The 23,638-nt window shown below is 32.6% G+C and overlaps 4 protein-coding genes across 4 annotated transcripts; 3 read left to right on the plus strand and 1 right to left on the minus strand.

Annotated features, from left to right (window-relative positions):
- Positions 1-7,031: 7,031 nt before the first annotated feature.
- On the plus strand, positions 7,032-9,851 carry LOC124824563 (arginine decarboxylase). The gene has a single exon (XM_047296999.2). The coding sequence runs from the start codon at positions 7,489-7,491 to the stop codon at positions 9,544-9,546; it is 2,058 nt and encodes a 685-aa protein (XP_047152955.1). The 5' UTR covers positions 7,032-7,488; the 3' UTR covers positions 9,547-9,851.
- A 4,974-nt stretch (positions 9,852-14,825) lies between these two features.
- Positions 14,826-17,285, plus strand: LOC148204320 (ubiquitin fusion degradation protein 1 B-like). Its single transcript, XM_047297000.2, has 9 exons — positions 14,826-15,006; positions 15,270-15,344; positions 15,452-15,476; positions 15,572-15,604; positions 15,705-15,826; positions 15,919-16,049; positions 16,325-16,539; positions 16,623-16,807; positions 17,034-17,285. The coding sequence occupies exons 1-9, from the start codon at positions 15,004-15,006 to the stop codon at positions 17,121-17,123; spliced, it is 879 nt and encodes a 292-aa protein (XP_047152956.1). The 5' UTR covers positions 14,826-15,003; the 3' UTR covers positions 17,124-17,285.
- An 803-nt stretch (positions 17,286-18,088) lies between these two features.
- Positions 18,089-18,462, plus strand: LOC148204321 (small ribosomal subunit protein bTHXm-like). The gene has a single exon (XM_088108083.1). It carries the CDS (start codon positions 18,128-18,130, stop codon positions 18,386-18,388), a length of 261 nt encoding a protein of 86 aa, XP_087964209.1. The 5' UTR covers positions 18,089-18,127; the 3' UTR covers positions 18,389-18,462.
- A 2,264-nt stretch (positions 18,463-20,726) lies between these two features.
- On the minus strand, positions 20,727-23,393 carry LOC148204322 (NADH dehydrogenase [ubiquinone] 1 beta subcomplex subunit 9-like). The gene is made up of 5 exons (XM_088107515.1): positions 23,206-23,393; positions 23,084-23,125; positions 22,825-22,906; positions 22,192-22,247; positions 20,727-20,991 (listed from the first exon to the last, which is right to left on the minus strand). Exons 1-5 carry the CDS (start codon positions 23,329-23,331, stop codon positions 20,950-20,952), a joined length of 348 nt encoding a protein of 115 aa, XP_087963641.1. The 5' UTR covers positions 23,332-23,393; the 3' UTR covers positions 20,727-20,949.
- Between the last annotated feature and the right edge of the window lie 245 nt (positions 23,394-23,638).

A 23,638-nucleotide genomic window follows, 5' to 3' on the forward strand; every position in this document is an offset into this window, starting at 1 on the left:
GAATCCAAATTTATGTATATCACGACAAATTTTTAAATCATAAAAACTTAGGTTTGTAAAAGAAGAAGTTTTTAGGTACAATAATATGAATGGCACGGAGAGACTGGACTTTAGTGTGTTAAGATAGTTGAGAAATATAACTTGTAGCAATTGTGTGATGTCAAAATCCATTCTAATTTGCTGGGTAATTCGATTTATCATGAGTATTAGTTAGGTTGAGTTTAAAAAAGTTGTAATTTTTTTATGTGGACTAGTTTTTAATCCGGTTTAGTTAAAATCGATTTACCGGGTTTAATTCGTAATGAGCCGAGTTGGGTCACAAATCCACCTAATTTAATTTTATTATTTATTATTTTAGGTTTTAATATTATTAGTTAAGATTTTTATTATTATATTGTAGATTGTGATAAAGAAAAAGATGTTTCAAGAGAGAAAAATATTATAAATTTATCTATTCAAGACTTTAATATTATAAATGTATAAGTGATACAAAAATTATTAATATTAAAAACTTATTTTTTCGTCTTTTTGTACATGTTTTTGGATTTCGTTTAGATTGTATGATATTTTTTATTTATTTTGAATTGTCTTTGGAGTTTAACATCATTTTAGAGTGACGTTTTTTTAGATTTGAATTAAAAAACTGTAATTTTTTTTTAATTAAATGAGTCAGTGAGTCAACCTGTTTAACCCACCAACCTATGATGGATCGAGCTGGGTTCAAATTTTTTCAACTTGCTAATAAGTGAGCCGGATTGGGTTGACTCACTAACTGACGAATCCGTGATGGACCGAGTCGAGTCGAGCCTGATTACCCGTTTTTAACAGCTTTAAGCAATTGGTAGACTACACTTTTTAAACATTCTTAAGCTTTTAATGTTTGTTACTCTATAAAAATAAAATTATTTAAGATATATTTTAAATTGTATTAATATATTTTGTAAAATGTAAAATTATTTTAAAAAGAGTTATAAACGATCTTATTTAATCAATACCAATTGAAGATCCATGTATATTGACAAATTCACTAGTAAATATATTTTAAAAAGAGTTATAAACAGATCTTATTTGATACAATGGTCATCCGGCCTAACTTGTATGAAGGTCGAACAGTGAAAACATTTCTTAAAAAACATCAAGAATTAAGGTTAGAGGTGAGTACCAATTAGTGTAATGGGTTGAGGTTGAACCGTGATTAACATTTCATATTTTATGCCTATCTTAAAAACTATAAATAAAAGTGAAAGATAAAAGGTAAGTGATATTTTTATTATGAATTTAAGACTTTGTTCTAATATTTTTTTGACTATTTATTGACTTAAACAAGCATGTGGATCGATTTGAAACAACGAATGAGAATTTAGACTAAGAATATATATAACTACCCCAACTATTAAAGAGTGAATGTGTAAACGTGTGTTTTGTGGAATTGCTTGATCCTATACCTGAAAGAATTATCAGTCTTCGTTGACTTTCTTGAACAATATATTTGAATCTACCCTTGCAAATGTACTTTTCAAAATCTGAAGGTAAATGATTGAATTTTTAACATAATATGTTCCCATGCTACCACTTGTTGCTGTCATGTGTAACGTTTGGCCACGTTTTCTCCCTCACCTCCATTGCAATTTATTTATACCAACTTCATTACAAAACCATTTCAACACACTTAACTTGATTCTTGAAGAATATACCAAGCGGAGAAGATGAGTCAGGGCCAGTCAAGGCGTCCGCAACCAGGCCAAGACCCTATCAAATACGGTGACGTTTTCGATGTCTCCGGCGACCTGCATAGAAGCCCATTTCACCGGAACTCGGCGGGGCAGCTTCCGTCATGCAATCTGCCGCCAATCAGAACTTGATGATCAACATCATATATTCTGATGTTGAGAAATTAAATTTCTTTATCTACCTTTTCAGATCATTTACAACACTATTTTTTTATGTGAGCTTTTAAGAATAATATATCTTATTTAACATATTATCACTAGGCATTTTATTTGGTTGGCCAATTTTTATCAAATACTTTTATTATTTGTTAAAGTAACATTACTTAATCATCTTATAAGTAAAGAAACTTTGAGCAGTCATCTTTAAATAAAACATTTATACATATTTTTTTTCCATTCGACGTATTTATAAATTTATAAACAATTCATTTAAATATCTATGCACATAAAATGTTCTAAATATATTTTTTCTGTAAGAGAAAAGTAAGATGAAAACGATGACCTTCTTATCCTAACATGATTTGTGTTGAATAGTGTATCTCACAACTGTATAGCAAAACTTGTTTTATTTTGAAATTGTCCAATTTCTTAAAAAAAATCGTCATATATATATATATTTGTGGAATTTTTTTCTGTCAAAGCTATACCACATGGTAAAATTCACATGATATATTTAAAAAGACAATGGACTTCAAAAATACTAAAATTTAAATAACAGAAAAAATTCAAGTTTTATGTGTAACATTGTTGACTTGGTTAAACCTATATTAACTAAAAGTCATACCTTTCGACAGCAACAAAATGATACATTACAAAGTCATACAACAATATGGTCTTACTTTTAAATGGACAAGAAAAAAAGGAAGAAAAAAAAACATGTAGTATATCAAAGGCCATCTTTATTTATTTTAAATTTGTTGACGTTCCTTGAGCAGATAAATTGCTTTTCGCAATTGCTTATAACGACGCATGCAAAGTTATATATATATATATATATATATATATATATATATATATATATATATATATATATATATATATATATATATATATATATATATATATATATATATATATGTATATATATGTTCTCACTGTTGGAATGGGTTGATTGGGATAATAAGAATTATTTTTTATTTGTGACTAATTTTTGGAAAGAATTATTGGATTTTTTTAAAATTATACATTTATTTTATATTTAAATAATGATTCATACAAAATTATATTAATATATTATGAATAAACACAAAACAATAAATATTTTCTAAATGTTATTTAAAGGACAAGAATGTCCCAACGTATTATATAACTGTAATTAATAATTTATTTGATACAAAAGAAAAATAAAATTATAAGTAATTTTAACATCATTCATCTTTTATTTTAAATATTTGTCTTTGATTTTGTTGCTAAAATTTAGGTTTTTTAACCTCGGTATTTTTTATGAATTTTTTTAAATAAGTCGTTTAACTTTTTAGATTTTAGTTGAGTCTTTATTTTTAAAAAATGAAATAATTAAATCTTAATGGTAATGATCAATTATTTCAATTTTTAAAAATAATAACTTAATTAAAACAAAAAAAAAAAAAAAAACTTATTTTAGAAAAATTAGAAATAAGTATATATGGCTTATTAAATCTAAAATTTAAAATATAATTAAATATAAAAAAGTTTAAATTAATAAAAATGTATTTTAAAATATAGTTGTTGTTTTGTGTTTAAAATACCATTGTAAGCATAAAAAAAAATCAAATACGATGAAAATAATGTTAATTAATAAAATTAATTATTTAAATTTAAATTTAAATATAGTGAAATCAAATATTATTAATTATACTTTTAAACATTGATGTCAAGGCTTTGATTAACATTCCATTCATTGTATTTATATTATGTAAAAAAATTATTACTTAATTGAATGTACCTTAAAAGAATCTTACTATCTTAACTTAAATATGTTTACCTTAATTACATGATTTATACGAACTATTGTAAGTTTGTAATGAGAATATTTCTGTGATGAGTTTTTGATGAAAAACATCGCATACTTTCATTTCAAAATAGTTTAATTTAGTACGTTTCTCATTTTATTCTCCCTTATCTAGTAAAAATATTTCTATAAGTTGTGAAAGATATGTTTTATTCGTTATCTTCTTTATTTAATAAAATAATAATAATTATACATAGTTTAAAAATGCATTAATTCATCAAAAGAAAGCTTTTATCTCTTACGTGCACAAGTAAACGTTATAGGAGACAATGATATTACTATGTTCTTACTACGTCCACAAGAGACATTGTGTAAATTAAGATCATTAATTATTGTAACAATAAGTTGACAAAAAAATCTGTCAATAATAAATATTGTAATTTATTAATGAAAAATGCCGATAACTTTTTACACTGCTAATTGTAACCAAAAGTTATATTATTAACAATAATATCCTTTAGCAATACTAATGGTAATTTATCGACAAATCTTTCTGAGAGATTCAATATTGACAGAAAATATCAATTAATAAATTAAATTGTAAAATTCATTAATAAATTTGAATTTACATCAGAGTAATCGCAAGCCGTAACTGAGAAAAAATAACAGTGTCATAACTAAAAAATTACTAAAAAAATATTCGTATAATATATTATGTTTGATCTTAAAGTAGATTTAGTTTACTTTACATATTTAATCACATAACATATAATTAACTATTAAAAACGTTTTAAAGACTAAAAAATTAGTCCAAGGTTAATAAATTAAACTAAGTTTTAATTGGATCTTTGAGATTTTTTTTGTCATTATTACCCAAACTTGGATATAAACATGAGATTTCAATGTAATAAAATACTTGTAGAAACTCATGCGATATGAGAATCTTATTTTAAATTGTGTCAACTTTTGCATAAACATACAAATCCTAGATAGAAAGTAAACACTCTATAAATCTATATTAACTCCTTGTGTCGCTTTTCAAACATAAGTAATAAATTAGTAACGATATATAATTTTCATTGTAATATCACTTAATGTAATAGTAATTACCACTTATACTATTTTTGTTAAAATTTATGTACTTATATTATTTTTAGTAAAATTTCTGTACTTACATTATTTTTGTTAAAAATTTTGTACTTATATTATTTTTGTTAAAGTTTCTGTACTTACATTATTTTTGTTAAAATTTTTGTACTTATATTATTTTTGTTAAAATTTCTGTACTTATATTATTTTTGGTAAAATTTCTGTACTTATATTTTTGTTAAAATTTCTGTTATAACATTGTGACTTCTATATTATTATTATCATTTCATTGGGACAGTTATCTTACAGAGTCAACAATATCATGAAAGTTGCCATTCAACAATATTATGAAAGTTGCCATATAACTTATAAAAAACACTTCAACTTACATTAATATTGTTTCCATTCTCTCTGGTGTTATTATCTCTTATTATCATATTTTACTAATTTATTATTAATTTGACACGTAACAATATTTTATAAACACTTTATATTCTCTATTTTATCCTAAAATATTTTTTTTATAAATATACAAATTAATTTTTTTAATGACGAAACTTAAAAATAGTTTATCAACCGAAATAAAAAAGCATTTTTATATATTTACAACTACATTTATCCTAGTGTTTATCATTGTTATCATTATTATCATTTTTATTATTGTAATTTCAATAATAATTTTTTTTTATTAGGTTAAAATAGTCTTTATATCCCAAATTTTTAAAATGTGATTTACAATATCATATTGTTTATTGTTTATAGAATAATAATATGAGAGTATGAATGACATGTATGATTCATACTTAAAAATGACCAATGAAATTCTTTAAAAATTAGTAATTGACATAGGTGGATAATTCTTATGGTTGCCACAAAAAATCATAAATTAAGATTAAATTTATAAAACTAATAGTTATCTGGAAATAGCTTCTTTATCTATTTAGTTTAAGACAGTGTATTTCTTTTAAATATTTTTCAGTTTTATTTTTCTTAAATTTGAAAACATTATATTTTTTTTTCAAAATACGGCGCCGTTATTCCAAAAAAAAAAGGTTTTAAGAGAAATAACTTGAAAGAATATATAATTATTATTGAGTGTTCTTGTTACACGGAATAAAAGAAGTTATTATACTTATGTTCTCTAACAGAATCATTCTTTATCAAAATAAAATTACATATTCTTATAAAAAAAGTTGTTTATATTTTTGAAAGAAAAGGCAAAAAATCAACAGCTAATTATTTTACGCAGTAATATTTGGAAATAAAAACTAGTTTTTACACAGTAATAATCTTCTAGCTCTAAAGAAAAGAAATATTTTTAAAATTATTAATTAAATTATTGAAAAAAATGTTTGTTTTTTAAATGCTATTTGGTACGAATTTACGGGGTTTTGTGATCGTTGAATGTGAAGTAGTCAAATAAATACACCTACGTGTTATAACAAGTATCACATATAGTATCAGATGGTGACGTGAGTCAATCTAGGCCGTCACTTCGATTACACGTTGATACGTTAACAGTATTCAAATATTGAATCAGACCGGATAAAATATCGAGTTTATTTTTATAAACTGACTAAATATAAATTAATCTGTTTGATAAATATATTCTTGTTTTGATATGTTTATACATTTTGTAAATTTTTATAACTTATAAATATTTATAACATATATTTTTAACCGACACAAAATTTTGCACGCTGCAGATTAAGACGTATAAATATAATTACCAAATTATGCTAATTTAATTTATTTAAAAAGTGTAAAATTAATTATTTAATTAATGTGTTATCGATTAGGTTATTAATTATAAAACGAAACATGAATGAAGTATGAGATTGTATTTGATGGTTTCCTAAGAAAACAGTGGAGGAAGTTGAATTATTTGAAAATAAAAAATATTGGAATATTGTAAAAAGAGAGTAATTTATTTTTGGAGGGAAATTACAGGAGAAGATGAAATGCAGGACAGTAAATAGCTGGAAATGGAAATGGCGAGAAAGAAAAGGGTTTAGGAGAGAGGTCCCACAGTGCAGAGACACGCGGCAACTCGACGATGCTAATTGCAATCATGATCCTTATATACTCCAAAAACATAGTAACCACATTTAATTTAAATTTAGTTGAAAGGAAAATGGATAATTTATATATTTATAAAGGAAAGCGTGAGAGACACGGAAAGGAGGCCCAGGGCCCAAAAAGCCCATTAACTTGCTTCCCTAACAAACCCACCCGTCTTCCTAGTTGCTTCCCTCGCTCAAAGCCCCTATAAAATGGTGATTACGTTCATGCAATTCTCGCCCAGTCGCACCTTCTTCGTAGAAGCCTTATTTTTCTCTCTCTCCGTTCCTAATCTGAAATACTGTTAGAGTCTTGTAGTCTGTGTCCTTCCCCTGTTTGCGGTATTCACTCCCGTATTTTCAGCATTACAGTTTTAGATCTCTCTCCCGCACCAGATCTGGTGCAAGGGGTGTGTTGTGTTAAACGATTGTGTGAATCTTGCTCCTGAGGGTAGGCGTGGGGATACCGGAGTCTTTTCGGGAAGGAAGAGAGGGGACTCTCCGTTTTCAATAGATCTTCCACTGTCTTCTTTTGAGGGGGAAGCCGGGGCCTCGGCCTCGGCGGCTTTTAAAGCCCCCACCTTCACAGCCCTATCAACAAAACCCTAACCGTATTCTTTTTTTTTTCCCTTTTTTATATTAATTTTCTAATTCATTTTGATCGTCGCCGCCACAAGAGATGCCTGCCCTGGCTTGTTGCGTGGATGCTGCAGCACCTCCCGGCTATGCATTTGCCGGTGACATCTCTTTTCCGGCGCCGGTCGCCTTTACCGACGTTCCTCTGCCTACGACAGACGACAACACCAGCCATTGGTCGCCGTCCCTCTCCGCCGCTCTCTACAACGTCGACGGATGGGGCGGTCCCTACTTTTCCGTCAACGCAGCCGGGAACATCTCAGTGCGCTCCCACGGGTCCGCCACCCTGTCGCACCAGGAGATCGATTTGCTGAAGATTGTGAAGAAGGCCTCCGATCCCAAATCTATAGGGGGCCTTGGCCTTCAGTTTCCCCTCATTGTCCGTTTTCCGGACGTTCTCAAGAACCGCTTGGAGTGCCTCCAGTCAGCGTTTGATTACGCAATCCAGTCCGAGGGTTACGGTTCTCATTACCAAGGAGTTTACCCTGTGAAATGCAACCAGGACCGATTTGTGGTCGAGGATATCGTCAAATTTGGTTCGCCGTTCCGGTTCGGCCTGGAGGCAGGTTCCAAGCCGGAACTCCTTCTGGCTATGAGCTGTTTGTGCAAAGGCAACCCTGACGCGTTGCTAATATGTAACGGCTTTAAGGACGCGGAGTACATTTCTCTTGCCCTGGTCGCCAACAAGCTGGCTCTCAACACCGTGATTGTTCTGGAGCAAGAGGAGGAGGTTGATTTAATCGTTGAATTGAGCAAGAAGCTTTGCATTAAGCCCGTGATTGGGTTGCGTGCGAAGCTCCGAACCAAGCATTCTGGTCATTTTGGTGCGACTTCAGGCGAGAAGGGTAAGTTTGGTCTGACCACCGCTCAGATTCTCAGGGTTGTGAAGAAGCTGGACCTTGCTGGCATGCTGGATTGTTTGCAACTGCTGCATTTTCATATTGGTTCTCAGATTCCTTCGACAGCGTTGCTTGCTGATGGCGTGGGAGAAGCCGCGCAGATCTATTGCGAACTGGTTCGGCTGGGAGCGAACATGCGGGTCATCGATATTGGAGGTGGACTGGGCATTGATTACGACGGTTCCAAGTCGTGTGACTCTGATATTTCAGTCGGGTACAGTCTGGAGGAGTATGCTGCCGCGGTTGTTCACGCGGTTAAGTGTGTGTGCGATCGAAGGTCCGTCAAGAATCCTGTTATCTGTAGCGAGAGTGGAAGGGCCATCGTGTCTCATCAGTCGGTCTTAGTTTTTGAGGCGGTTGGCACTAGCAGCACCGTGGGCGGAGCCTCCTCCTTGGCTTTTTCCTCACCATATATGGCGGGGGATCTGTCGGAGGACTACCGTTTTCTGTCGGAGGCTGCTTTTGGAGGGGATTATGAACGCTGTTTGTTGTACACGGAGGAGCTGAAGGAGCGATGCGTGGAGCAGTTCAAACAGGGGACGGTGTGCATGGAACAACTTGCAGCGGTGGATGGGTTGTGTGAGTTGGTGAGGAAGGCTGTTGGAGCTGGGGAACCTGTTCGGAGATACCACGTGAACCTTTCCGTTTTCACTTCCATTCCGGATGCGTGGGGCATTGAACAGGTGTTTCCCATCATCCCCATTCATCGTCTGGACGAGAAGCCTTCCGTGAGGGGTATTCTCTCGGATTTGACTTGCGACAGCGATGGGAAGATTGACAAATTCATCAACGGGGAGTCCAGCCTGCCGCTGCATGAAGTTGATGGAGGTGGTTACTATTTGGGAATGTTCTTGGGTGGGGCCTACGAGGAGGCGCTCGGTGGATTCCACAACTTGTTCGGCGGTCCCAGCGTTGTGAGGGTGTCGCAGAGCGATGGTCCTCACAGCTTCGCAGTCACGCGGGCCGTGCCGGGTCCATCATGTGGAGATGTTCTTCGAGTGATGCAGCACCAGCCCGAGCTCATGTTCGAAACTCTCAAGCACCGCGCGTACGAATATGTCAGCCAAGACAATGCTGCGGTTCTGGCCTCTGGCCTTGCTCGCACTTTTGACAGGATGCCTTATCTGGTTCCCCTGTCTTCCTTTGAAGAAGCTGCCCTTCCCGTTTCCGATGAGGACGAGGGCGTGCAGTGGTCTTATTAGGCTCGCGTTTGCTTGAAATGGGTTTCGCATTCTCATTCCATTTCTGTCTGTTCGTGTTGCTTGTTTGTTGTCGTTCGTTCGTGGTGGTCGTCGAGCACTTCAATTTTTCTTCTTCAGTTTTCGCTGTTTTTAGTTTAGCACAGGATGCAGGACAAGGACAGGTTCAGTCAGTTGTTGTTTTCTGCATTTTGTTTCGAATCAAATGTCTATTACTTTCGCTCAAGTTCTAGAGTAACAAATTTTATTGTTGCCTTGCTTGTTATACTTAGAATAAAAATGTTCTGTTATGGACAATTTCCTTCTTATTTCGTTGTTTTGGCTTATTTTTCGTTTTGTGGCTGGAGTTTGAACTGGCTTGATCGTATGTGTGTGTACTGAGTGCTGTGAGGCGAGGCATGGAGATAGCGTAATAGAAGAAAAAGGGTTTATTCTGATAGTGATGGCATTATTGTTGGTGGGGGGGCCTTGTGTAGATTTTGGAGTATGTCGCTACTGAACCTATTGGATGTTTAAAATGTGGTTGGTAAAGTATGATGCATGTGGGTGGTGGTGGTGGTGGTGCTCTTATTCTTCAGAATTGGCATTGGTAGGTAATAATAGAGAGGCTAAATTTGCCTGTTCTTCGTTCAAGATTGGGATGCCGTGCTGCGTTTGTTAAATTCTTTGCGTGTGGGGTTGTTTGGATTTTCTTATAAAAACATTCACGACACATGTTACTGTTACATGATATCTGTTTCTGTAGAATATTAATATAATTTTCTATATAATTAAAAAAGATTCCAATCTCTGTCACAATAAGACGAAAGGTTTTAAACCAAGAGTTCATCATAATCCTTTCTAGGACTACGTCAACGTGTACAAGGTTGACCTCAATGAGACTTCTTCCTTTCTAGGACGGGAGCCCTTAAGAAAACATCAATTTCTTATAACCATTTATTGCATTTAGTACGTGTTACGAACATATTAAAAAGTCGGAGAGGTAAGTTTTTTATGTATCCCATTGAAAAAAAAAATCACTTACTAGTTTTAGTTGATATACAAAAGGTACTACCAGCAAGCATTAGAAAATTATCTTTTCAGCTTTTGTTTCAATATATACTTTGGTCACTTAACATCCTTGTGGTCATTGAAACAGGTATCCTGTTAGGAGCATGCATCCTCAGATTTCTTTTATGCTATCGATTCATTTACACTAAATACAACTTTTTTGTTAAAAAAAAAGAGAGGAAGTTTCGTATTGATTTAATATTATACTTGTATGGTTTCCTTAAAAAATATAGTTATACTATTAAGATATTAATGACTTGTATTAGATATGGTAATACTCGAGTTTTATATCTAGATGTGTCAATATATAATTAAAAAATACACTGTATGTTGACAGCAGGTTGAATTCTTGACCACTTCAACTCCGTCCCACAGTATAGACCAGAAGATACACAATTCTTAGCATTGAGGTGGTCGAAAAACTACTTAGAGGACATATAATCTCCATGTCTTATGCGTTGAAAAGTGAAGAAATTCAATCCTAAGTTTGTAAAGAAACTGAAACACGTAAGTTCTGTTGGCAACTTAACCCAATGCAGATATTTTCATTGTTGTTTGGTTACCACTTTGAAAGATTTCCCCCTACTTGACTAACGGTTATTGTACCATGACAGTGACCTACCACCACAATACTGCAAAAGCAAAGCCTGTCAATGCACTACTGAGTATCATTGAGACAGAATATTTTAGATGGACTTTGCCCCATTCAATGTATGAAAAAACCCAGTCAAAATAAGAGGCAATCCTTTAGAAACAACCACGAAAAAGTATTCCCCAAGGGTTCATCCACATAATACACGAATCACATAATACAAGACATTGAATCTTAGTAATGCTACTACAATAAATAGTTATGCCGATTCATTTATCTCCTTGTCTAAACAAGAATTAAATATGCAACGTTCAAAAAACTTTAACAGGCTTCGGAGACAAATCACATGCAATGTTGCATAAGTTCCTAGTACAGTTTTATTTTTCTTTTACTACTACTGCGGCACGAATGTTCCCATGTTCTTAAATTTGAGTTGTCGGGGTGATTGAAATTGTTCATTCAGAAATGGAATGGCCCTATTGATTGTTTTTTATTAGTTTAGTATGCATTGCGCAGATACATTGGGTAACAATGCATGACTTATCAACAGTTTACGGTTTGTTTGGTTCTTTGTTTTGTCCACGTGTTTTGTGTTGTTTATTTTGTTCTTTCCGGGTCCATGCAATGGACTTCAATTTTAAAATACGCTTGCTTGAATGCTCCTGTCACACGTACATTATGCTTAATCTTCTGAAAAGCAACAGCTCACGAAATATCTCTATCAGAAGACAAAGAGATTGCCATCAAAACATAACACAGACGCTCCATACAAAGTCATACGTTCATTAGGGTTCTCTTCTCATTTTACTTTTTATTAACTTTTTTTTATAATTAATATATGTTTATTATTTAATCCCTACAGATTTCCATTTTTATTAGAGATTATTGGGTTTTTTATTCACTACTTTTCTTTCACATACTTGATATATTCGAGTTTGTTTTTGACTCGCAATTTAACCTATATTTTCTAATTTTCAAATTTTAAATACAAATAAATTAAAATATCATGATATTTGATAAAAATAAATATGTACTCAAATCAAATAAAAATTAATACCGCTTTATTATTTATTTACTTATTATTTTTTGTTGACTAATTAAAGTTTCGATAATTATGGATAATTAGTATTTTTTTCAGTGCACTACAAGAGCAAATGTTAATTTTATACAACTAATTTTATAATAAGTACTTAAAAATATAAATTATATTATATAAATAATCTTTAAGATATGATTTATACTTTTAAATTTACTATATATAATAGTGTAATATTATATATAGGAAGACGGCAGGATGGCTGACAGTGGCCTACGGTTGCCCATGGTGCTGGCGGCACAAGGAAGCTAGGGTTTAGAAATTAGGATTGTCACACAGTCAGATAAACTGTACATGTCATTAACTTTTGTTCAGGGTGGCAGCTGCACCGTTAAAAATTTGACGCTATAACAAAAAAGATTAAGTTGACCAGTTTTTTCAAAATTTGGGACCTTTTTGAACAGTTTAAGAAAAGTAGAACATTTCTCCTCTTTCGAGGAACCAAAAGAGGTATTAAGCCTAATATAAACATTATCTAAATAATATTTTACATGATAAAAATATATAACAAATAGAAATCTTAAATAGAAATAACTGGATACAAATCTATAAATAAGGGTAAAATAAGATGAAAATACCTTATAGATCTAAGAAAAATTTTCGAATATAAGACTAGTCAAAATTTTGAAAGAGAATGAAAATTGTTTTAGCAAAACAAAAAAAATTCTTCAGATGAAACAAATATTAAAAATAAGAGAATAAAATAATAATTTTTTTTATTATCGAGTAAACATTATGTTATTGAATATTAAGAGTTAAACATTCTCATAAAAAAAAATATTATAAAGGAGTGAAAATATTCATGAGAGATAAAAAAGATTAATTTACTTACATCATTTGAACATAATTACATAAATATTCTAATAAGATAAAAAATATCTTGAAAATATGAATTAATTTTACGTTTAGTTCCACGATTAGGAAAAAGTGTATTTCTAATAAAAAAAGTATTAAAATTAAAGACTAAATGTAATATATATGTATATTAAATTACCTAATAAACTATATGTATTTTAACATTTTTAACGAGAAGGAGATAAAAGTGAAGATAAATAGGATGATTATGAAAACGAAGACAAGACAAATATGTATATACTCATCTCCATCCTAGCATCTAATTGATGTATTATCTATACTTAGTTAATGTGAGAATTTTCTGTTAAAATGACATTAATTAGTATAATATTCAATTGATAAATATGTTTTCTTTCCTATTTAAACAGTGTCTATTATATATTTATTTTTCAAAATGTATTCAAGAATTATACAAGTTCTTAAACATATTTTAAACTAAAAAAGGACCATTTTTGTTTCTTAAAGCAGAAAAGATGAAGCCAATATAATTCCTTTTGTAGATAAAAAAGGAAAAATACTTGGCCTTTTGAAGATTATAGAATCACATGAGGTGGAATTATTTAGAGGCATTAGCCACGGGAACGTTCAAGATTTTAAAGGAATAATAATAATATGGTTAGGAATATGAATGGAAGAGATAGAAATGCTGAATGAACAAGTTCCATGCTGGGAATAGGCATATAGTGTGTTATCTTTACCATTATGCATGGTGGCTTGCAAGATGAATAACAACTTTATGGAACCATTCATCCAGTTGACAAAATCAAACTTAATCCCAAACAATCTTTTTATCTGTTTATGTCGGTCAATTAATTTCCCTTTAAACTGCTTTCTGAATATTCTCTGTATATTATGTATTTTTTCTTCTCTCTTTTCGTCATTGTTTAATAGTAATAATACTTTTACTTTAGCCACTTTTCAACCAGTGCACCTTCTCTACCAGGAACAGTTCAAAGGTTTTAAAGTGCCCAATTTTAACTGAAACACTGCACGAGGATCATATTCCACTTTCTACAATTGAAAATTGGCTAACAATTATCAAATGTTGCCATGTTACTCTTCATTTTTTAAACCAAAATCACACAATAGTCAAATAAGAAAAATGTTTTTTCAATAATTTTTTACAATAATTTATGTGATAACTTGTGATTGGTCGTTTCAGATATACAAACCAGTAAAATAGTGACACATAAACTATTATCAAATTAAAAAAATTGTTAATATATCATGGTCGTCAAATAAATACTTCACAACAACTTCGTGTCTCTATTATAATATTTAAATGTTTTAATTGTTTGATTATATTTATAATTTCTAATATGTAAATTTTAAATTTAATTTAATTTTACAAAATTAATTTGTATAATAATATTTGTATTTATTTATATATTTTAAATGGGAGAAATAACGGACGAAAAGGGTAAAGTGTGGGGTAGGTTTCATTTTGGTGTAAAACCATTGGAACATAATTCTTAAATTCGTGATTTCAGTGTTTGTGTGAAAGGAATTTATGCACAGTTTTTCCCTTATCGTCAACGTCGCTTCCTTTTGTTGAATCAATCGTATACACATAATCTCATTAACAAGCATCTTGGAATCTACGCTTGTTCTTGCGTACTTGTTAAGCAGTACAGTAACAGATACGATGCAGATAAACATAGTCATCTATAACATTCAGCAAATGGTTATCTTATCTCGTGTTGATGACCTTCAACAACCATAGTTTTCTACTTCTGCAAGCTCCCTCCTACTTACCAAACTCAATTGAATTTCGTATAATAGCCCAATTTCCAAGCTTGGAATTTGGAAGTTTAGTCGTCTACTTTGTATATTCAGCTTTTTCATACGTGTGAGAGCAGGAAACAAAATGGTATTCTCTGCGTATATATAATATTTATTTCAACTTCTTCAACATGTTATTATTTCTCAGTTATTTATTTCAGCTACGTTAGTTGTAACAAAATTTCTTTCAACATCGCCTTTTTTAATCATTCTTTAATCTATCTCCACGTCTTCGTTTAACTAATGTTTTTTTTACAGTTTAATTAACGAGCATGAATTAACCCGTTTTAGCTCTCTAGTTTACATAGACAGTGAAACAGTAGCATGATGCAGTTTTTGGTATATTTGCAGTTTATTGACGGATATCACAGGACTTCATCATTTGAGCAGACATATCGATGTTACTCTGCTTCATTTATTGAAAAGGTCACAGTTTCTTAATTACGTTTAATGGTTAATGTTTGCTAATTTCAAATGTATCTTACAGAAAATTATTCTAACTGTCAGTTCTCTTTTCTTCATGAATTCTGCAGCCCGAAATCGAAAATGGCGATAAAAGTAAGTCTGCACATCTGGCCATGTTTGGTTTAATATTGTATACTCTTTGTTACTCATCTAATGAACTGAATATGCTATGATTGTTGCTGTTTCAGTTATAATGCCTGCTTCAGCCCTTGATCATCTAGGTCAGTTTTTCAGCTCTAAATGTATATTTGATGTATATTCTTTCGACTGATGTTGATGTTCAACTGAAAAATACCAAGAATGGAGTGTAATATCTTGCAGCATTTTTACGCATCGACTATCCTATGATGTTTGAACTCACTAATGGTGCTTCTGAGCGGGTTTCTCATTGTGGAGTTCTGGAGTTCACTGCAGATGAAGGAACTATATATATGCCATACTGGGTAGGAACCATATATAACAACTTAAACTTTGTGAATATGCTTGTTAATTAGTAGTTTCTTAATGCACAGTTTTAATGAGATGTTCTATACAGATGATGCAGAATATGCTTTTGCAAGAGGGAGACACCATAAGAGTTAAATATTCATCACTACCAAAGGGAACATACGTTAAATTACAACCCCATACAAAGGACTTCTTTGATATCTCCAATCCAAAAGCTATGTGAGTTCTCTGTTAGAATTTTAGAATTTTAAGAATGAGTTTAAGTCTTAAATTATATAAAAATAAGAAAGCAGAGTACTATATAAAAATATGTAGATCCATTAATTCATTATCTTAAAATTTTAGACAGAAAATGGTGTTAATTTGCTCATATCTTGTAGACCTCTTTCTCGATAGATTCAATATTCTTATTGATGCATGTAAAATGAACTTGGTTTTGATTCATAAGCAGTTGAATTTGTTCTATACTTTTATTATCATATTTTACAATGCAGCTTAGAGACGACTTTGAGAAAATTTTCATGCTTAACGACTGGAGATACTATCATGGTGACATACAACAACAAAAGGTATTACTTGGATATTATTGAAACAAAGCCTGCTAAAGCTATAAGCATAATCGAGACAGACTGTGAGGTAGACTTTGCTCCTTCCTTGGATTACAAAGATCTTGGACAGCCTAATATTGCAGACAAAACACAAAACAAAGGTGTATTGATGTTCTTAGTTTGTCTCTTTTTTCGTACGATTCAAGCTCAGATAATCGTACTTAACTTTGGATTCTCCTCACAGGTAAGTTCAATCCATTTTTTGGGACTCCGAGACGCTTGGATGGAAAACCTATTCCTGCTGTTTATTCATCACGGCATAAAAACAAACATGTTCCAAACGTGAATGCACTGTCTTCCACAACATCTCCATCTGGGGGAAAGCTAGTATTTGGATCAAACTTTTACCGTACAAAAGAAACAGGAAAGGTAATTCAGCTGCTTCTCATCAATGCCTTCTTCAGTTTACCCTTTTGAATAGTAATAATTATCAACTCCAGATTCTCTACATTGTTTTATTGGTGCTGTTATCTGCTGAACATTCACAATAAACTGATATCGATATTTTAAAAATCTTTGAAAAAAAACAATACAGAAAAACTCAACAAAGAATTCAAATTCACAGTTATCTACATAATTGTCCTGTTTATTGCAGGAAGAGATGGAGCCAAAACGAGAATCAACCGAGCAAAAGCAACCAAAATTTCAGCCTTTCATGGGGAAGAAGTATTCTCTGAGGGATTGAGTGATATGAAATGAAAGCATAGATTGTAATTTGCTAAGCTGGCCCTGTATGAATCGAATAGAACAATAAACCGAACATCGTTGCCTTTGGTAATCAAAAGTTAAAGAAAATAAGAGAATATTACAATAAAAGCAATAAAAATTATGTTTTGTTTGAGTCTAATCCTATAATTCCAATAAATTTTGTTTTAGTAAAATTGAAAATTAGCCTAAACTCAATCCATCATGGAGACTTGCATTTCTAATTAATTTTCAATTTATGTTTTTAATTTGATCTATTATTTATATTAAATGGTTTAATTCAATACAATTTAAATTATTTTTACACTCTCATGTAATTATAACCTGGTATTGATTTTAGTAATTAATAATAACTACTTAGTTATATTTATAATGATTTAGGTAAATTTTTCTTTTATGTTCTGAAATATTTTTTTATTAAATGTTTAAACTTTACTTAAATTAAAACATAATAATTATACTATCTCAATTCTGTAAGATCTTGAGGGGCTATTATTTTCTGCACTCGTAGTTTCATGTACATTTTGTGGGAGTAGTTAAAAGATCAAATTGCTCCTTTTATTGTTTATATTATGTTATGAATTGATTAATTCTGTGAATTTAGAAGTTTAAAAAGCATCTTAATTTCACAATGTAAGTATAACAAAAAAAAAATAATTTTAAAATAATTTTTTTTATCATGCAAAAAAAAATTTGATATAATTTTTTTATAAATTATGTAACTCAACAGTTAAAAAAGTTTTCAAAAATTACACAATCTGCAAACAAAATATTATTTTACATCAAAAATTAAATTTCCGATTTCGCCATACAAAAATATTTTTTCCAAGAATAAATTGAGAATTTTAATTTCTATGGGGTGCAAAAAACAAACTACGGGATCAAAAAGAAATGCAAGTAACGTAGCCCGGCCCATATCATGTGGCAAGATGTTTTGTTATTAGATTGGATTGGAAAAGCAGCAACGGGTGCAGATGAGTTACCATGGCTGCGAATGGTGTGAGCATGATGCAGCGGTGCAGCGTGGCTGCGCGGTGGTTCATGAAGGCGGAGAGTGCGGCAGCGACGTCGGCGGTGGCGCCTCAATTGTGTGGGCGCGGGGACAAGAAGACGAAGAAAGGGAAGAGATTTAAGGGATCCTACGGTAACGCTCGGCCGAAGAGAGAGAAGATGATAGAGCGCATAAAGGACAAGGTGGAAGTTCCCAGGTCTACTCCTTGGCCTCTTCCTTTCAAGCTCATCTGATGTCAATTTCATTTTAGGGTTTCCAGCTCATATATGTACTTTCACTACTATTTTCTATTCAATACTTTTCTTTACTCTTGCCTTTCCCTTTCTATTAATTTCATTTGATTAGGGTTTCACATCTAAAATTCCCTCCCAAACTAAAAGTAATTCTAATGCTGGTTGGTTTGTAATAAACATGTTCTTCCCTTAATGGTCAAATGATCTTATTTAGGATTTGCTGTGAGAGATATAGGACACTTTGTAGATGCAGATATTGTCATAAGATTGTGGGGAATTCTTATTTTTGGATTTGATTTCCTTAGAAAACCTTGGTTTCTTAGTTGCAGTTTTTCTTGAGAGATTAGAATGCATGACTGCTTCAATCAGTTATGGAGAACTCTAGAAGAAGTGTGGATTAGTTTTAATCCCCGTTTGGGTTTTTCTGTCTAGTTTTATACCAAACCAGTGATTTCTTTCCTGTTTATGAACATATGAGACTGACTGAACCGTAATTGGACAGCATTTTATCACAAATAATGAATCAAGAACCCTGTCAATAAGTGTTTTAGCATTTTATTTTTATAACAGGGTTTGCTCACTCTGATAGGCTTATTACTAATTCCAGTGTAAATAACCCACAAAAGCGTGCTAGTGTGATCCTATTCAAACAAAAAGAAATTTAGTTGATGATTGTTGATACTTCCCTCTATTTTGGCAATTTACCTCAAGAAAGTCTTTTATATTCATATTGGAGGGCCCATAACAGTAAGGCCATAGCAATGTTGTTGCCCTGCACCTGAAGAAGTGGTGTTCAGGGACCATCTTCCTCCTCTCAGTTATACTTAACTGGTATGAATTTCGTGACACAAATGAAAACAAGGATGTGGAGTTTAGAGGTATAGTCTTTATCTGAACTATATATATTGTGTTTGGTGGAGGCCTATCAATTATATTTATATACAACTTTCTATGCAAGTATTTTTGTGAAGTTCACTGAATATGCTAAATGAAGTTAGTAACCTATACACGTTTAACACCAAAAAATGGATTGAACACTGTATTGGGACGGGAAATTCGAGATATTTAATATGCAAACATCTATTCGTCATAGGATATATCTTCAACACAGATAACCTTCAAAACTCAACCCGCAAAACTCAACCCGCAAAACTCAGTCTGCTTACTTAACTGTTTATTTAATTTTCTTAATAATGACAATGATTTTTAGTCCTCAAATGATAATCAATATTGTTAGGAATCTTGAACAAACATCAGTGGGTACCTCTGTTAATATGATTTATTTCATACTTAAATTGATGCTACAAAAATTTGAATACTGATTAAAGTAAAAATCTTAATTTTTAAATAGCTTTAACGTTTTTAATACACGCTTCTGCAGCTTAAGTAAATTAACTGTTTTTAACCAATTCATACCCTTTATTTGTAACTAATTCAGAGCCTTTAAAATAATTGTTACCATAGTTATTGAACAATTTTTTATGTACTCCTGAAAATACCCCAGTGATTTATAAATTATTTTTTTCTCATCTGACTAATGGGTGAACAAATAATAATAATAGTAATGACAATAATGATACTACTAATAATAATAATCATCATTGGATTTAAACATTTATTATTTTGGCTAACTTTAAGACTTTAACAACCCCCCCCCCCCCCCCCCCCCCCCCCCCTCCCCCGAATTAGAAGAGGGGAACTGGTCTTCCTTTTAGTTCGCCAAACTAAACTAGAAAAACAGAAAACTCAAAAGCATGACTAACTTAAAATCGCTCCTGGGAGAGTATTATAAAACGTGCTTTGTTAAAAATGATACACTAATAGAAATAAAAACAAAATTAAAACATCGTAAAAGAAAATTAAAACATCGTTAATAGTGTAATTAATAGCTAGTGGATTAGGCTGCAATCCAATATCACCGTCCCGGATTCGACCACCGCACGCGATATTAAACACTTCCCTTTTTGTGTGAAGGTCACATCTTAATAAAACCAATAGCACTCCCACCAGTTTGATTGTAGACAACTGAATAGAGTCCCGTGTCTAGTAGATATCAATTCTACGATTTATTGTCACGTATTCTTTGCATGATTCTACTCGTATGTGAGAATTCTATTATATAGTAAATTTCTTTCCATAAATTATGCATTATATTGTTCTCGTTTCAATAATAGAAACCTTTAAATCAAAATAATGTTCCGAACTCTCATTGGAAGTAAGCCAGCTTTCATTAGCCATTGAATGTGCAGCACAGCGGTTATAATATGGTTGCAATGATACGGGGCAGAGACCAAAATTCAGATTTAGATGAATTATGCAAATGAAAAGCACTAACATGTATCAATAATAACAGAATCTTAAAACATTCAATGATCCAAGTACAATCTGTTTCGGAGGTGGTCAAATTTTTCAACATCATAGGCATGGGTGGACTAAATCTGTATCAGCTTATGCTCATCACATGACGGTAGATGAGGGTGATTTTTAATCTACAACCCACAGAACAGTTTGATTGCAGAGACCTTTATTCATTACAAAGGTGGTAAGAAAAAATTCAAATTTCAGTTATTATCTTCACGGCCATAATCGTAAACGATCTCAATCTGCATCAAAAACATTATTTCGAGTCAGTCAGAAATAAGCATATTCCAAATCAATAAAATGGAACAACTTTGGGGATCTCATACAAAAGAAATCAATGACGAACATAAAAAAGCAAGCCTAGAAAGGAACCCTCTAACCACACATGGAGAACATCCTCTCCTATCCCTCATCACATTTTAAGCATTTTACCCTATCTCATACGAATTCACCAATATATGAAAGACCTTGATATTCTTGCACAGGGGGAGTGAATATCCAAACAGTAGATTATAGAACGATAGGATGAATGATTTCAAAAGCCTAGAATTCGAACCCGCCGCGTTTTACCGGGGGAAGGATCGAACCATGGGAACGAATCTACGGGGCTATCACCTTCTTTGGCCAGATCTTTCAACCTTTTCACAATTACAGTTCCCTTTCAATGAAAGGGGCTTGCTGGTTTTTCCATCATCCAATCGAATGATTTCAAAAGCCTATCTACGGAAGTTGGCCATGCACAAGAAATGAAATTCGTAGCAGAATGAATTCTTCATCTTCACGATAAGATTATTACGACCACCTCAGATCTCAATTATCCAGTCTTGAACATTCCATTCCATCACTTATTCAAAAGTGAAAATTACCAATCCACCAATGGTAATCATAGCAGAACTATAGGAGGCGGATAAGATGCAGTGTTAACTTCTAAAATTATCATAAACACACATTGAATATATATTGCCGAGATGAGACCCATTCATTCCCAACTACGAGCGCAGACCACATAAATCACCTATGAATCATGAGTTCAGCGCATTTTCCAAACAAAAAGACCAAAAAGTGTATAAAGTGACTAAATACACTCACACACACACAGACATGAAGCATTTCGCGATATCCTCACACAACAGGTAAGATGAGCCAACTGGACCATCTGATGAGTGTTTTGAGAGGTATGGACACAATGTCCCGTGATAAAAGAAAAGTCTGGGGCCTTATGCAGGTATTTTAGGCCTGCTGCACCACACATTGTGTATATCTCTCGTCAAATGAACTTGTCCAGAATTCCACCACACATAATTACATATATACAATTTGTTAAGTATTAACCAATGATCGAAACAGAATTTCAGAGATGTCCATGAAAGTAGCAAGGTAAATAAGTGGGTCCAACAAAATAATGGACAAGATAGACATACGGTATAACCATAACAACTTACCCCTTGAGGTGGAGCTGGGTTGCGAGTAAATTTGGAACCACCAGGCGCCCAAGGAACTATTATACACAGAAAATAAGAGTAAAATGGGTCAATATCTGAGGTGGACATGATAACAAAACAGGAAAGAGAAGGACCAACGAGAGGAGTAACATGTGCAGATAAATCTACTACCCAACGCTAGAAAAACTAAAATATGGGCAATACCTGCCTCTGTGCATATGCTCCAAGGCCTACTGTAGCTTAGGTTATCATTCGAAACAACGCCTTTTTTTCATGGCAAGTTTAACAGTTGGATTGCAGCAAAGATACTTATCACAAAGAAGAATATAGATAATACTCTTATAATGCCAGTCCCCTCTATCTCAACTTCCGTGAGGACTCTTTCAATATGCCCCTCACCAAAAAAAATGGAGATACTTTCAATCGTGAAGTTATGTTTAAAGCAATCGTGTTTAGGATTATTTACAATTATAGACATCAACAAAACATTCTCAACAATATCTCTTTACGCATCATTCGAAACACTACGAAATAGAAAAACATTCACGGTAATAATATTTTACGGTGGATGTAATATAATAGCCTAGGATCAGTGTTGGCAAAGAGATGAAATGAGATGCGTGACATGTTTACCAATGTAAGGATCTGGATGACGCCACTTGTTGTAGGAGGCTTCAGCATCCGCTATGAGCCTATCAATTGTATCAGGATCTTCCTGTGTATGACATCGAATCAACACAGAGCAAGCTCAACAGAATGAGACAATAGACGAGAAATCAAATGCAACGATTAAACCGTTACACAAATCCCTAATCAGAAGATAATAGTCCAAACAGCAAATAGAAAGGAATTATGGTATGTGCGGAATTGAGAGAAGAAGGGGAAAACGAACCACGTGCTTGTTTTCCTCGAACCTGTCGCGGAGGATTTCAGCCTGGAGAAAGGGAAAGAAAATACGAGATTAGAAGTGAAAATGTGAAAAATGGGAAAGGAATGAATGAATAGCTAATATACGTCGTTGTAGAAGAGGTGGCGATGCACGGCCCAATTAAGAGTGTCTTTGAGGGCCCGGCGGTACAGGATCCGAACCCTCTCCTTCTGCGCCGCGCGCCGAGCAAGGTAAGCTGCCGTCGATGCCATGCGACTTTCTCTTCTCTTCTCCTCTCTGCTTTTTCACTTCACTTCTTCTCAGTTAGTCCCTCCGATTGGAAAATGTTGTATCGCAATTGGACCAAACCACCATTGGGCCTTCTCTCGTTTTCCACACTGGGCTTCGGTCCAATTTCTATTTATTCCCGGAGGTGTTGCTCCCTCCACCACCACCCCTTTTCCCTCCACCTCTCCAACTTTCTGAAAAAAAATTTAATTACAAAAATAACCTTTTTTATTTTTAATCTTATTTATTTACTTTATAATCTTCCGTTTTTATTTTAAAATATACACTATT

The sequence above is a fragment of the Vigna umbellata genome, chromosome 2 (assembly GCF_029865625.1).
Source record: "Vigna umbellata cultivar VRB3 chromosome 2, Vumbellata_1.0, whole genome shotgun sequence".
NCBI classification, from domain to species: Eukaryota; Viridiplantae; Streptophyta; class Magnoliopsida; order Fabales; family Fabaceae; genus Vigna; species Vigna umbellata.